At 42.9% G+C, this 14,934-nt stretch overlaps 1 protein-coding gene and 1 long non-coding RNA gene across 2 annotated transcripts; both read right to left on the bottom strand.

Annotated features, from left to right (window-relative positions):
• Window positions 1–247: 247 nt before the first annotated feature.
• Window positions 248–5,922, bottom strand: LOC120437833 (lymphocyte antigen 75-like). Its single transcript, XM_039608383.1, has 5 exons — window positions 5,585–5,922; window positions 5,098–5,472; window positions 4,209–4,559; window positions 1,338–1,429; window positions 248–1,236 (listed from the first exon to the last, which is right to left on the bottom strand). Exons 1-5 carry the CDS (start codon window positions 5,619–5,621, stop codon window positions 1,090–1,092), a joined length of 1,002 nt encoding a protein of 333 aa, XP_039464317.1. The 5' UTR covers window positions 5,622–5,922; the 3' UTR covers window positions 248–1,089.
• A 3,363-nt stretch (window positions 5,923–9,285) lies between these two features.
• On the bottom strand, window positions 9,286–10,260 carry LOC120438963. The gene is made up of 3 exons (XR_005612280.1): window positions 9,916–10,260; window positions 9,573–9,696; window positions 9,286–9,346 (listed from the first exon to the last, which is right to left on the bottom strand). It is a non-coding gene; the product is annotated as an uncharacterized LOC120438963 (long non-coding RNA).
• Between the last annotated feature and the right edge of the window lie 4,674 nt (window positions 10,261–14,934).

Here is a 14,934-nt window from a genome sequence, read left to right as displayed (position 1 = left end):
CAATTCTATACCCAGGTCAAAAATAAATAAAAAAAATACGCTGTAAGTAAGTTATGTTAAATATAAATGTATTTGTTCATTGGTTAGTTATGTAACTACTTGGAAGGATGGATCTCGCAGCACAAATACACTCCCAACCTATTTTATGAGTGTGTTGTTTATTTTATACATGATGCATGTATCTGGTATGTTTATGAATGTCAGGAAATCAAAAGCAAAGGGAGACTACACGAGGGCACATGTTTGAACAAGTATGGTTCAGTCATCATAATTATTTATTAATCAGAAAACATAAACAGTAGCCTGATATCAGAACTGTAACATGATATTGAATAGAAGCTGCCAACTTAGCTCTGCAGAGTAGACAATCATAATGAAGCAGCTCATTTTAATTTGTAGATTTAAGCTGCTCCTTGCATTTTGTCCACTGGATGCCACAAAAGAGAATTGTGTTAGAAAGCTTTGAGTAATGAACCGTTTTTTTAAATACGAGCTTCAATGCTTCATAAAGTTTTATTTGGCCGTCGCTGGTTTCTGTCATGTGATTTAAAACAATGACAAAAAAATAAAACAGGAAGGGCGAACCATAAGTACATGACAGTACAAGTACAGACACATGAAGGAACTTATCACAGGAGGATGAGACGGGAAACAGTGAAGGAATAAAATAAAGCAACATCAACAGTAACTGGAAATAAACCCTCCAGACTGAAACACTGAGGAATAACACGAAGATGAAATAGGAACAATCAGCAAACTAATAATCACATAGAAAATATTTAAAGTCCAGAAATTCAAAGAGCCAGGACCAAGACAGTTTCAGCCTGCTGTATTTCCTGTGCTTGTTTCCATGGTGACTGGGGTGACCAGCATGTTTGTCCCTCTGATTTCCAAAAGTGAACATGTGTCAGCAGAAACCTGTAGCTCACAAACACGTCTGCATTTATCTGTATGAAAGCCAAAGAAGAGGCCACGCCCACAAACACTGTGACAGAAGAGCCTAAAAACAGATGTTAGCCCACATCTGTGCTCAGACACAGCTGGGAGAATGACGTGTGGATAATAAAGTTTAATTGGCTGTCACATGATTCAAGCAGAAAAGCTTTTGAAACATTTTTCTTTTTCTCTCAGAGTCTTCTTTCTTCTTCCATCTCCAGCCAAGAGCTTCCCGTACGGCTGCACTCTCCACCTCACACTGACTCCACCCACTCCTTTCTTCTTCAGCTGCTCCTTCACCTGTCAGACAGCAGCCACAATGTCTTTTCTTTTCATTCAAAATCAGGAAATTGATATACATATAAACGGTGTGAGTGTAAAGGTGGACTGTGGGAACTTGCCCTTGTCAGCAGTTCTGCTTTCACAGCAGAGTCATTCAGATCCACAGGAGGGTCCTCCACATGTACTGTGAGCTTCACTACCTGCCTCTTTACTGCAGACACAGAAACAGAAGCTAAATGAAGCCACCATCATATTTATGCATTTAAGCACAGAAGGAGATTCCTAGCTGATTTAAACCATCACTGATTGCAGGGAGCAGCGAATGCTCTAGGTGGGACTGCAGAGCATGTTTAGCCCTCATTCTCCATATCACACAGGTCCAGACAATGTCCCACATTTTCATTTGATCTCGTTTAGAGAAATGAACAAGTCTCTCGCACAAAACGAGGCTGACAAAAAGACGAGCTCCTTTTTAGAATGCATTCTTAAAAACTTTATTCAAATTAGTTGCAGTGTGTCTGACTGTTGTGTAGATGTGTTTTTAAGCTTCCTCTCATCCTTAACATTGTCTCACACAAACATGGTCTTTGTCCCACACTAACTTTTGGAGGTGTGTTTGGGGTTGTTATCATTTGGAATACTGCCCTGTGGCCCAGTTTCTGAAGGGAGGGGATCATGATCTGCTTCATCTACTTCAGTATGTCACACTACATATTGGCATTCATGGTTACCTCGATTAACTGTAGCTCCCCAGTGCCACCAGCACTCCCACCACCATGCTTGACTGTAGGTAAGACACACTTATCTTTGTACTCCTCACCTGGTTGCTGCCACACATTCTTGACACCATCAGAGCCAAATAAGTTTATCTTGATCTTATCAGACCACAGCTAATCCATGTCCTTAGTCTGCTTGTCTGCAGCAAACTGTTTGTGGGCTTTCTTTTGCATTATCTTCACAAGAAGCTTCCTTCTGGGATAACAGCCAAGTGATGCAGTGTGTGGCGTATGGTCTGAGCACCAAGAGGCTGACCCCCCACGCATTCATACATCTATTTTCAAAAGACAAACTCTGGATATGACACTGAGCAATTGCACTCAACTTCTTTGGTCGACCGTGGCAAGGTTTGTTCTGAGTGGAACCTGCCCTGTTAAACTGTTGTATGGTGTTGACCACTGTGCTGCAGCTCAGGTTCAAAGTGTTTGCAATATTCTTTCAGCCTAGGCCATCTTTATGTAGAGGAACAATTCTTTTTTTCAGACCCTCAGAGAATTTTTTTTTTTTGCCATAATGCGCCATGTTAGACTTCCAATGACCAGTATGAGAGAGTATGAGAGCAATAACACCAAATTCAACACACCTGCTCCCCATTTGCACCTTGGCCCTGTAACATTAACAGGTCACATGACACCAGGAAAGGAAAATGGCTAATTGGGCACAATTTGGACATTTTCACCTTGGGTTATACTGACTACGGTGGGTTTTAATTATCGATTTTCCGATAACAATCGATTCTAGTTTTAATAACGTGATATCGATTCATTAAAATCCAGAATTGATTTTTAAATATTAAATTATTTTGCCCAAAATGCTAGAATCTCAGGTTAAACCTCACAAAATTTCGACAACCACCACATTGCTAAAAACGTAAATGAGAGCAGGTACACGGATTCTGCATGAAGACGTAAACACAAAGTGAGGACCCGACGCATCAGAATCAGTGAGTGTCGGCTTTCTTACCCGACAGGACATACACGGACAGCTGCTTCACTTAAAGTTATGAAGATGTAATTGAGTGGCATCGCCACAAGAGGGGATGCTCCTCATACCTGTATCCATACCCTCAGGGGAAATAGTTGAGTTCAGCCGAGGTCAACTGTGGAACACCTCAGGGGACAGAAGCAACAATATTGGGGGAACAAACTGCAACAAATGCACTGAGGGAAACAGGAATGGAACAAGATGGCGGACACCAAAGCACTGAACAGAACAACAACATTGGAGAGGAGGAATACGAGAGGGTACAGAAATCAGGGGTCACTAAAGTGCCTTTCAGAGTCGACGAAGGGGAAGTTGGACTGCCGCTTTTAGAAAGGGCACAGTATACACCTAACGTGACCCCACCGACTAATGAATCAGTTCTAAGGAGGTCTCCTGGAGAACGACGGCCTGCTACGCATTTCACATATGACACCCTTGGCCAGCCCTCTCTGTGTGCATCCATCAGTCAGTTGTGCTGAAGTGCACGAGTCACCAAACACAGCATTCTGCACCATGCCACCATAGTCCTTGTTACCTTACTTTCCCCCAGTGCCATATCACATTCCATCATCTCACTGTGCACACCCCGGCGCCTTCCCTGTATATTATAGCTCCCCAATCTATACATGTTAGTAGGCAAGGAATGTGGGGATGTTCACAATAGTAAATTTTTTTGTAAAACATTTGTTGATGTAAAAGGCCTTATTTCATTGTGGTATTGCACTTTTCACTTAAAGTTGTGAAGATGTAATTTCGTGGCATAGCCACAAGGGGGAGGGAGCTATGGGTGTGATAAGCCGTGGCAATGCTCCTGTAGCTCAGACAAGGAAAGGCCTGCAGACCGAACGCAGCTCATGTCTCCTGTCTCTGCTTTTCTGTTTAAAAACAGGATCCAGAGAAGGCCTGTAACATATGCTTTAAGTGCATTTCATCTACTATTTGTTATCTTAAATATACATCACCATGGAAAAGTCTTTTTTGTTTGTTTGTTAAGCCACCTAATTCTGACCTGCAAACCACTCAAGCATAAAATAACTTGATCTTGAACTCTCTGAGGGTTTACCTTATATATACTATATTTTCATATTGCACGATTTATTAAGTCAAGTCTGCAGCTGTTTCCCATTTCTCTCCAGAAAACGCAGAAATCACAGGTGGCTCAAGACTTTTGCACAACACCGTGTGTAAAATTGCTTGTGATCCATAAAGGAAAGACAGTGAAAGCTCACCAGGTGTAGGGAGGCTGTAGCAGACAAATGGTAATCTTGTTTCACAGGACAAAGTCTTCCATTCTCCTGAACGAGTCAGAGCTGCACAGATCTTACTCATACCCCTAAACGGGTTCATCCCACTGGCCCAGTTTGAGAATGAGTACTTTGTGCCATCAGACCAGTAAATGTGTGGCTCTCTGTGCAGGCCAATCCACACCCTTTTACTCTGAGCCTTTTCATGGACTTGTTGGTTCTCTCCGGGGTTCTTGACAGTGGCCAGGTCCAAGAAGTTCTCCCTGCAGTACCTCTGAGCATCGGACCAACTCATTTCTTTATCCACCAAATCAAACTCAGGGTTCATCTGAGATCCTGAAAGTTAAAACGTAGAAACGTGTTGTCTTGTTGCATGCTCAATCATCGAGATAAGGAAATCCAATAAGTTGATTGTATTCATCTGGGACGTTTTCAGTGAGAGAAAGCGGTTCATCATCATCCAAAAGTCTTCTTCAGTCTCAGCTGACTGCAGGTTTCCTTAACCTTTTAAAAAGTACTTTTATGCAATGACTGAAACTAGCCCACCGAATGAAATGGTCTTTGATTGCTGGTCAATGGTCATGACAGTTTGCATATTAATGATCATAAACTGACCTCACAGCCCATTGTTTATGCATTGTATAAGTTTATCCATTGTGCAAAGGTGTTTATAAGGTTTGGGAAACCCGCAGTCAGCTGATGATGATGATGATGATGATGATGATGATGATGATGAAACGTTTCCCCCACTGAAAACGCAACGTCTAGTTGAACATAATCCATTTTTGGAATGGAAATGTTTCTTTGGAATAATGCAGTGAAATCAAAGTTTAAAGTTTAAAAGTTTAAAATCAAATGTAGGTTTTTTTTGTACCTCTGTAGCAAATAAACTGGAGCTTCTCTCTGCACTGAAAATCCCACCATTTTCCTTCTAAAGAGGACACACAGAACTGAACCCCAGAGTAAAAATCTGGTTCATATTCAGAAGTGTCCCAGTTCCTGTAGTCAGCTCCACTCCCTGTGAGCCCATCTGACCACCTCCACCTGATCTGACTGTACAGACCGATCCAGAGCTCAGAGCTGTGAGCGGCAGATGAAACTGTGCTGTTCAGCTGCTTCATTTCTTCAGTGTTCTCGATGGAGACCAGGTCTGTGTGAGTCTGTTGGCAGTAGCTCTGAGCTTCAGTCCAAGTCTTTGCATCATCAACATAGTGGTACTGACGGGGACAGCATGTGGAGACGAGCCAGCCTGAAAGGAAAAAAGTTTGACTGGGTCAGTTTGTAGAGACACTGAGTCTATCAGGGGCTGAGACTGATCTGAGTATTAAGGGCTGTTGTAGACGATAAAGAGCTGGACTTACCTGAGAAGCAGCAGACACACAGCAGGATCCTCTCCATGATGCTGCTGCTCTGGATTCTGTGTGTCAGCAGATTCACTCACTGATCTCTGTTTGCTGCTTAGACTCATTAACACACATTCAAAGCTGCTTCATCACTTCAGTGGAAATGCTGATGTATGCAAAACCTCACTGTGTGCTCTCCCTGCACAGCTGTGAGCTCACATCTTATCTTCCACAGTAAAGTCTGCTCACAGCACTGCTCACTGTCTCCATCCAGCACACAGTGAGAGCATGAGGGAGTGAGCAGGTGTGGTCCTGGTACTCCTGTCATGTTGTTGATCAGAGTCCAGTGCAGCACTTTGTTTCACTTTATTTGGACTCGACTTCAGTTTTCATCTGGCTCTGAACATCGTGTCATAACTTACATTTGCCTTCAAAAGTGTGGCAGCCGTCTATAACCTGCTCAAAACACACAGCTGCTGTGTCCTATCACACACACACATTTACACACAGTGTGTGTCAGCACCAGCTGATGTTCTAAAAATCACATACTCATCCTAAACTCTGTGTGAATGTCCATCAGCACCACTACCATCTGACCGTGGCTCAGAGCCTTCAACACAGGATGTGACATCATCAACAGTGATGACGGGCTCCACAGTAAATATGAGTGAACATGAACAGCTGGGAGCTCAGCTCACTATAAACAGATCAGCTCATGCAGCAGTGACGTGTGCTGAAGGTCAAATCAGTGAATCCTCAGAGGAACAGCAGCTTTCACACATGGACAAAGAGTTTGTGCAACAAGCACAATAGTTACAGATGAGTTTACAGATTTTGTGCTGCTTCATGAATCAAAATTACAGTAAGAATATTTAAACTAGTGACCTGATGCTGTCACATCACAGCCACACAGCACTCTGACTCTCCACTGGGGAACTCTGTGCTACAAACAACATGAAATGGTTGATAAACAGCAGCTCAGCTGGATGGTGGTTTCTCTCTTCTAAGCTTCACATGGAGGAAAATGAATGTGAAGCTTCATCTGTCAGTCTAACCAAATCTCATCATTTCCATTGCTGACCTCAGAGCTTTATCAGCTCTCTGTCCTTGAAGCAACACTTTCATTTGCTTCATCAAACACAGATATCGCCCATGTTTGAATGTTTTGCTGTTCAGCAGCTGAATGTCTTTATGAACTGTGAGTACTGAGATCTGTCCCACTCACCCAGCCCAGTCTTCCATTTATGTCCTCATTTACACAGATGTCTTTCAGGTGTTTCAGTGCTCTTTCCATGGAGACACGGAGAAACAGGTGAGAGGAAGCAGAATGAAAGAGAAATACATGATCAGGGTGGATGCAGGACCAAAACGCAGGACTTTCAAACCAACAGGAATTTCAGGAATCAATGTGTTATTTTATTAGGTGGCAATATGTCCTAGTGCAGTCAGGCAGGGAAAAGCCAGGGTCAAAGGTGAGGCACATCAAGCACAGAATAATAATTTTGTGTTAATCTTAGATGAGTAGTTTTATGGACAAAAACCACCAGGACATCCAATGTCACCTTAGTGCTGGGTATTCCCTGGCCCCATCTCTATATACAGGTGTATAATTATTCTTTCTTTTCTTTCCCCCACAGATTAGGTGTGTTTTATACCTTTTAGTTTGTTTCTTTTGTGTTCCTTTTTCATATTTTGTTTGCATGTACTGAAGTACAAAAATAAAAAGTTAAAAAAATAAAAAAAATAAATAGAATTTTTGTCATGTGTTAGAACATTAGATATATTGGAGTGTGTATAATGGTTCATGTGGTAACTGTTCTTAGCGTGCATCCTTTTTTGAACTGGTTTTTATAGGAAATTACCCGACACTGCTAATTCTACAGCTACTGTTACCAATAATACTCATGTTAATAAAAAGTAAAATATCAGTAAAACATTAACAGCTCCAGTAATACAGAGTTCTGTCATGCTGATGAGTATCGGTGATTGGCTGCTCTTCCTTTCAGGGTGGTGGCTGCCTCGGGGCGGTGTTTCTGGGGCTGGTACCTGTGAATCATTCTTTAGCTGTCCTGTTACCCTGACACAGAGAATAATGAGAAGTAAACTCGTGATGTCCACACAGTGAAGTTTCTGCTAAATGAAGTCATGTAGTGATCCTGCTGAGCTGCTCTCTTCTCTCACTTCTTCAGATTCTCTTGATACGCACCGAGCTTTTACACATGATACAAAGATATTTCATATGCTGAACAGACTTTATTGAAACAGAGACAATCATCAGAATACAGTGAGACAGAGCTAATCAAACAGATTGATTGTAGGATCAATGATCATTGTTGGAGTCAAAGATCTGAGATCACAGTGGGTGAACATCATTTCAGAAAGGAAAGAAAAACAATCAAACTGGTTAAACAGGAACACCATAGACTCTTTGGTTTCTGCCCAGTGAGCATTCCCAGCTCTGTTACTAAAACGAACTGAAGGTCAGGTACAGCGTATTACCTTTGTTCCCACTGTTGAGGTTTTTTTGTCTAATGAAGACCCTGGGATATCTGTACTGCTCCACAGCTGCTGTGTTGACGATCACAGAAACCGCCCGAACGGGATGACCGGAGTCTTTCTTGTACCACAGGTACACGTAACTTCCTCCTGCCCCCTTGCTTAGATCAGTAGTTACCCTTGTAAAGCCCATATACCAAAACAATATCTCATCTATATCATCAGTGGAGATCTTCAGATCTGTGATGGCTCTTTGAGAGTTAGTGGTCTGACGGTACCAGATGAAGACAAAGGATCCTCCTGCACCTCTGTTGGTATCTTCATCCACTCTGATGTAGCCATTCTGGAAGTAGTCAGCATCTCCATCATAGTCAGCATTGGCAGTGATGTCACAGATGTAGGTTGGTCTCTCCTCTTCACCCACAGGTAGATCCATTTTCCTCTAGCTTTCGGTTCAGATCACAGGCCAGTCTCTCCCATCCAAATGCAAACATCTGGGCTTCCTCTCTTGCTTCTATAGAGACATGAAGGTTCACAATGGGAACATCGTACTCCGAGTTACCTCTGTAGTACCACAGGTAGATGTAGTCTCCGCTTGTTCCGGCATTGAGGTTCTTGTTAATCTTCTGGTAACCTGCAGTGATCAGACCCCTGCTCATGCCATCATTGAATGTAAGCTGAATCCTGGTGATTGGTGAGCTGCTGCCTTTTTGTACCAAAGGTAGATGTATTTTCCTTCAGCTCCTTTGTTCAGATCAACATCGATTTTGATGAAACCTTGACTGCTAAGATACGTCTCTTCAGCTTCATCCAGAGACACCTGGAGCTCGGTGATGTACTGGCCCACTGATTGTTCCTGCACCAAAGTTAAAAGATTAATGAGTAAACAGAAAGATTTAAAATCTGTTTTAAAAGTTTGAAATCAGGAAGGTGCGTGGTAGCTGAAGCTGCTGTAGCATTACTACTTTGTCTACATTTACAGTTTTTCTGAGATATAATAAAATGACATGATTTTGCTACTAAACGGATCATTAGTGTTTTTTTTTTAAATGTATAGCTAATTAAACTTGAATTGTTCTGAATGTTTTTGTACTTTATGCTAAAAAGTAAGTTTGACCCCACGTGATGAAATAAATGTGTGAAAAACTGAAAAGCAGCAGAGAGCACATTTTCACACAGACTGGACACAAAAGAGAATATGAAGCATCACCAGAGTGAAGGAGGTCCGATCAGCAGCAGCAGATAAACCTTCAGCAGAGTCTTCATAGTCTCCATCTCTTCCTCCTTAAACCACAAACACATTAAGGTACCTGTGAATTGAACTACTGATAAAGATTTTATGCTCTCTGCCTCCCCAAAAACTTGCCTGGGAACGCACTGTACAACATGCTGGACCGAGAAATGATTTTTAATTGATTACCTCAAGATGGGTAAAAAAGGGTCATTTTTGCCAAATTTAAAGGAACATAAAGAGCAAACAGAGATGCTGTGTGAGCAGTTGTATACTTACGTGTGTATAGACAGCGTTTGGCTGGCTGAAAGCTGCTGATCGTTCTTTATACACACAACAGCATCAGTACAATTGTGAAATCACCTCTGACGTGCAGTTTCAGCCCTCCTCCTTTCCTGCTTCTCTGCATTCACATGATGATCAATTGAGCTAAACATGAACTTCAAAAAATAATCTGTTGTATATTAATGAATAAAAACACATTTGAGCACTGTGTGGACTGTCAGTAGCTACATGGGGATTAAATATATCAATGAAAAATGAAGGTGAAGTTTGATTTCTCAGAGATATTAATCTGAAATGTTTTTTTGTTTGTTTTTTATCTGAATATCTGTAAAAGTACCTGTTTTCACTGCCAATGCTGACTATGATGGAGATGCTCAGTACTTCTACTTCCAGTGTTTATCTCCTTCAGCAGTGGCGCACTTAAGTTTCCTGTTTTCACAGTGCAGCCTCTGTGGTTTAGGATGTCTTGTATGCCCAACCACACCCCCCGTGTGTTGTTGCTGGACAGGTGGGACTCTATGCTACTTTTATGGTCCGTCTTAGCTTCTTTCAGATCGGGTTGAGCAGACCTGTACAGAACTCAGTCGCCCGACCTGAAGGCAGCATCCCGGGCTTTGAGAAGTGTGCGGATCTGGCTGGTCATCCAGGGTTTCTGGTTTGAGAATCACGTAATTATCAATAATTCAAAATAAATTTCATTATAATCCTTTGCCTTTAGTCCCACTAACTGATACAAATGACCGTTCAAGCAAGGACACACAAGGTCGTTCAGGATCTAAATGTTTAAGTTTGAACAGAAAGCCCAGGACCAGCACAGAGGGACTCTGCTGCAGACCCATGTACAGCTACACGTGTAAAGCGGGTGCTTATCACTGCCTTTGGTTCCTGCTGAAGGCCAAGCTTAACAGACCAAAGGTTTAAACATCTGTGTGTCTGAAATAGACCAGTTTTGGTGGTGCTGAGGTTAATACAGACTGAAGACTCTCCACATTGGAACTCTGTATTATAGCTCTGAACTCTATGAACCAGGCAATATGCAGACTGGGGGCCGGCATCCGCCTAGCTCAAGATCAATCCATGTCTGAATGTGAAAGAAGGCACTCCATCATACCTTAATAAATCATACCATACATTTTTAACTGGTATCAAGCTGTTGCTTCCTGCAGTGGGAAGAGCCACGGACGATATTATCGGGAGTTGCAATTCCTCTCCAGGACTGTGTGTCGGGTCATGATGGTGAGCAGACCAAGGTTGCATTACTGCCCAGTAGTGATGTTCAAAACACCTTGAGGTGCACTGTTTAAATAAAACTGAACTAAATTGAAACACTGTAACATTTAAAGGTTTAGAAAAAGTCTGACATCATCTTCACAAGTAGAATGGGAGGCAGAGCCTTCAGTTTTCATTTTACTTTACAAATTGACCTTCATGCATTCAGTTTCTACTGGGATCTTCGTGATGGACATGATGGAAGCAGGTGAGGAACTCTGAGATGATGACATTTCTTGACCTGTGTCGTTGTCATCTTAGCAGCTGTTTGGTGGAGTCAAGAAGTGAATGATGAGTTTTAACAAAACCTCTCAACATTTAAAGAAACGAGTTGTGTTCAGATTAAACTCATTTCTTCAGAGGACACAGCAACATCAGAGTTTAATTCATACAGATCTTTAATGTTGTAAAGAAAGAGAAACTCGTGGTGGACTTTCAGGTTCCAGCTGTTTACACACTGACTGCTGTGAAATGTGTACAGTGTTCAGAGTTTTAAAGAAATAAATGGCTTCACAGAGAATTAACATCTGCTGAGAAACTGTAACTGTTGGATGCTGTGAGGAAAACTGCTGAGCATGTGTGAGAGTGTCATGTTTAACGGCCTTTCAGAGAAACAGCAAACCACCTCTGCCCAGCATCCTGCTTGCGAATCTCCAGTCTCTTGACAACAAACTTGACGAGCTCGGATTAAACCCCAACAAGACATCAGGGACTGCTGTGTTCTGGCCTTCACAGAGACATGGCTGGAGCCCAACGTCCCCGACTGCGCCATCATGCCAGATGGATTCACTGTTTACCGGAGAGACCGAACGAAGGACTAAGGCAAGAAAAGGGGAGGAGGGGTGTGCTTTATGGTTAACTCTATGGTTAACACTTCTAAACAACAGAGGCTGACCCAAGTGCCTCAGAGCCAGGCACGCTCACATCACAGCTCTCTAAAGAAGTTTCAACATAAGAGCTGAAAGCTGTGTTTGGTTGTGTGAGCTTATTATTGTGGAGACTAACATTCAGTGATCATGTGTTCAGACTCATAATGATTACTCTCATAAATCCTGATCTTTGTATTTACTGTGTGTTGGATCAATAACTGAGATTCATCGTATCACACAGCTGTGCTGCTGCTGCTGCTGGTGATGTCAGCACATCTGGAACAATACGAGGTATCTGCTACCAGACTGAGCAGGACGTGAGACCTGTGGACTGTTTAAAGCTGTCCCTCCACAGGTCACTCAGACCTGATCCACACCTCAGTGATATTCTCTGACTTCCTCAGTAGAGACAGAAACCATTCAGATCTGGGACGATCAGCTGACTGATGATGTCACACAGACTGTGTTTTTCAGGAACAGTGATTCTGATGTGAGCCTGCTAGCTGACAGCAGACCTGATGAAACCACATGTTCACATCTAAGTTACAGAAACTGATGCCCTGCTTCATATTTTCCAAAGCTGTCCAATGGGCTGAAGTCTTTGGCCGATTCTGGTCCCCGGGCCTTATGTTTGACAGCTCTGCTCTAGAGGAGGCTGACACTTTAAAAACATTTAGTGTTGCAGAGTTTTCATTGGACCTATAGGATCGTGGCCACGTCCTGTAATGTAGCCGAGTTAAGGCAGCAGCACAGTTACACTAACAACAGTCTGAAACTACAGGCTCAACAAACACAGTCACACAGCAGGTTCACACACACTCAGTATCTGCAGCTGAAGGCAGCGTATCAGGGCTGCAGCTGGACTTTTGTTGGCTCCAGAGAAGAAGAGACAAACACATCTTCTCTTCCTCCTGAATAAATCTCAGACGCAGCAGGAAGCAGCTGCTCGACCTTCTGCACAGTTACACGACTGCTCAGGGTCACGATGTCAGCAGAGAGCAGGAAGCAGGTGTGTGCTGGACTCCTCACATATCACACGTGAGGCTCCGTAATAATAAAATCACAGGGATCCAGGTGTGTTACAGTTTAAACAGATGAAGGTAAAATCAGCTCCAGATGTTTGGATCTCATTCAGTCTCAGTCAGTTTCTCTTCTACTCGCAGTTTTACGCTAGTTTGTCTCCTTCTGAGAGTTCAGCTCCGCTCACAGCAGTGACAGTGATGCTAAAGCTTATCACACATCACACAGGGATTTATTATGTTGGACATTTGAGACAAAGCTGGTGTGTGTGAAGTATTAATGATGTTCAATGTGAAGACGAGGAGAATGTGAGGAAGAATCGTGTTTCATTAAATGAATGTTTAAATTTGAGTTTTCATGCTGTTTCACGCTCAGAGTAAACTTAAAAACAGAGTTCACAGGCACAAAGGTCATCAAAGGTCATCATCTGTCTGTCAGAGACAGGATCCTATATTACTGCTCACAGAGCAGCTGATGGAGGAAGAATCAGAGAGTAAAGTTGTGTCTGAGCTTCCATAATCAACACTGATGCTCATCAGAGGAACAAAGACTCTGTGAACAACTGTGCTCTCCCCACACAGCGCTGACACACCCTCATGACAGCTGATTGGTCAGTAGGTGGGCTGGTCACACCTGCTGATCACTCACCTGTTCCAGACCAGACCTGCCCACAGATATAGATGAGAAAATATGAACTATGGATGATTATGAGCTGAGTGCAAAATCCAGGCAGGAGTGACGAGCAAAGAGTTTCCACAGCCTGAGTCAATAAGTGTGTTATTGTAAGAGGTTAGCAGTGATGGGGGTGAGGGGGCGTGGTTTAGCTCTTTGGTCCTGTGGTGATGGAGAGGGTGGAGCAGAAGAAAGTGACTCTGTGCACAGCTGTGCTTCATCCACACATGAGCTGAGATCAGGAGTGTGTGTGTGTGTTGTAGCATCTAATACTTTCCTCACTCAGGGACATGAAAACACTTTATCTGCAGCCTTTGTGATGCTGTTGATATTCTGTCTGCATTAAAATGAAACAGCATCAAATCAGAGACTTTGTTGTTTGTAACTAAACAGATAATTATTCCCCCTCCTGTCATTGAAGCTGCTGCTGCTACTTTTAGAAACTGGAGGCTGTGGAGGCCCTGAGAGCTCCTTCATCCCCACAGTCACACTGTGACACAGAATCAAATGTTCACTCTGAAGATCGTGAGCGGGTTTGTTTTCTTTCTTTTTCCACAGAAAGTAGTGAGAAACAAGTCTGAGCTGTTTGTGCTCGTTCAGCCGTGACTCAGCAGCTAAAGCAGGGGTGTCCAACATACGGCCAGCGGGCCACATCAGGCCCTGATACACTTTCATATGTCAGTTATTATTAATGATTAATGTGGAGCTGAATCTTCAGCTTAAGGTCAAAGGTCACCCAGGCTGTGAGCAGAATCCTTAATGCAGGAAAACAACTTTCCAGGACTTTCCCCAAATTCCAGGTCAGATTTCATTGGTCAGAGAAAAGAACTTTAAATTTGGATCCAGTGCTCGTGTCACGATGCTGATCAGCTGATCGGTCCTTTCATTGTTTATCAGAGGAAACTTTATCACTGAGTTTAGTTTGGACACCAATCACAGAGCTCCATCAGGGACCTTACAGTAACTACATCCACCAGCAGAGCTTTGATTGCACTTCTCTCCACCACCACTAGATGTCTCCACACTCTGTGCTGACTCCAATGAACGATCAGAGCTGCTGAGCCTGAACCTCTTTACTCGGTTGGAGGCGGCTGAGCCTCCATCTGCCACAGCGATGTTTCCAGCATCACTTTATTTTATAGCGGCTGGAAGATTTCTGAAAGTCACCAGAAACAACAACAGTGGGACTTCCTGCTTCTCACAGAGGACTTCCTGCCAGTTCAGACAGAAAAAATAACCAAAGTATGAACAGCATTTCTTCATTCACATGACCTTTAACCTCTGACCGCTGAAGCTGGCTGACCTTTTCTGCTTCCTTTTCCATCTATTTCAAATTAAAGGCCCTCCTAATAGCTGCTGGACAGTTTTGTATTAACAAGGCTTTTATTGTGAAACACTGATTTTGTCCTTAAGAACATGTGTGGCTCTGACAAACGCTTCGTTCTTTGCTGTGAGAGACGGAGTTTAGCTTCCTGTGAGGACAGGAAGTGATGTGAAGGCTTCTGACGTGTGACACTATGAGGAAG

Source organism: Oreochromis aureus, linkage group 3, assembly GCF_013358895.1.
Source record: "Oreochromis aureus strain Israel breed Guangdong linkage group 3, ZZ_aureus, whole genome shotgun sequence".
NCBI lineage: Eukaryota > Metazoa > Chordata > Actinopteri > Cichliformes > Cichlidae > Oreochromis > Oreochromis aureus.
Note: the sequence above shows the minus strand (reverse complement) of the source record. Positions and strands in the feature narration are given on the sequence as shown.

Excerpts from the sequence above, each read along its gene's own strand:
- LOC120437833 (XM_039608383.1), bottom strand. The coding sequence starts at position 5,621 with ATGGAGAGGATCCTGCTGTGTGTCTGCTGCTTCTCAG. Across the intron at positions 4,560-5,097 it reads CCAGTTTATTTGCTACAGAG|GATCTCAGATGAACCCTGAG; the intron begins GTACAAAAAAAA and ends TTTAACTTTCAG. Across the intron at positions 1,237-1,337 it reads AAGCAGAACTGCTGACAAGG|GTGAAGGAGCAGCTGAAGAA; the intron begins GCAAGTTCCCAC and ends GCTGTCTGACAG.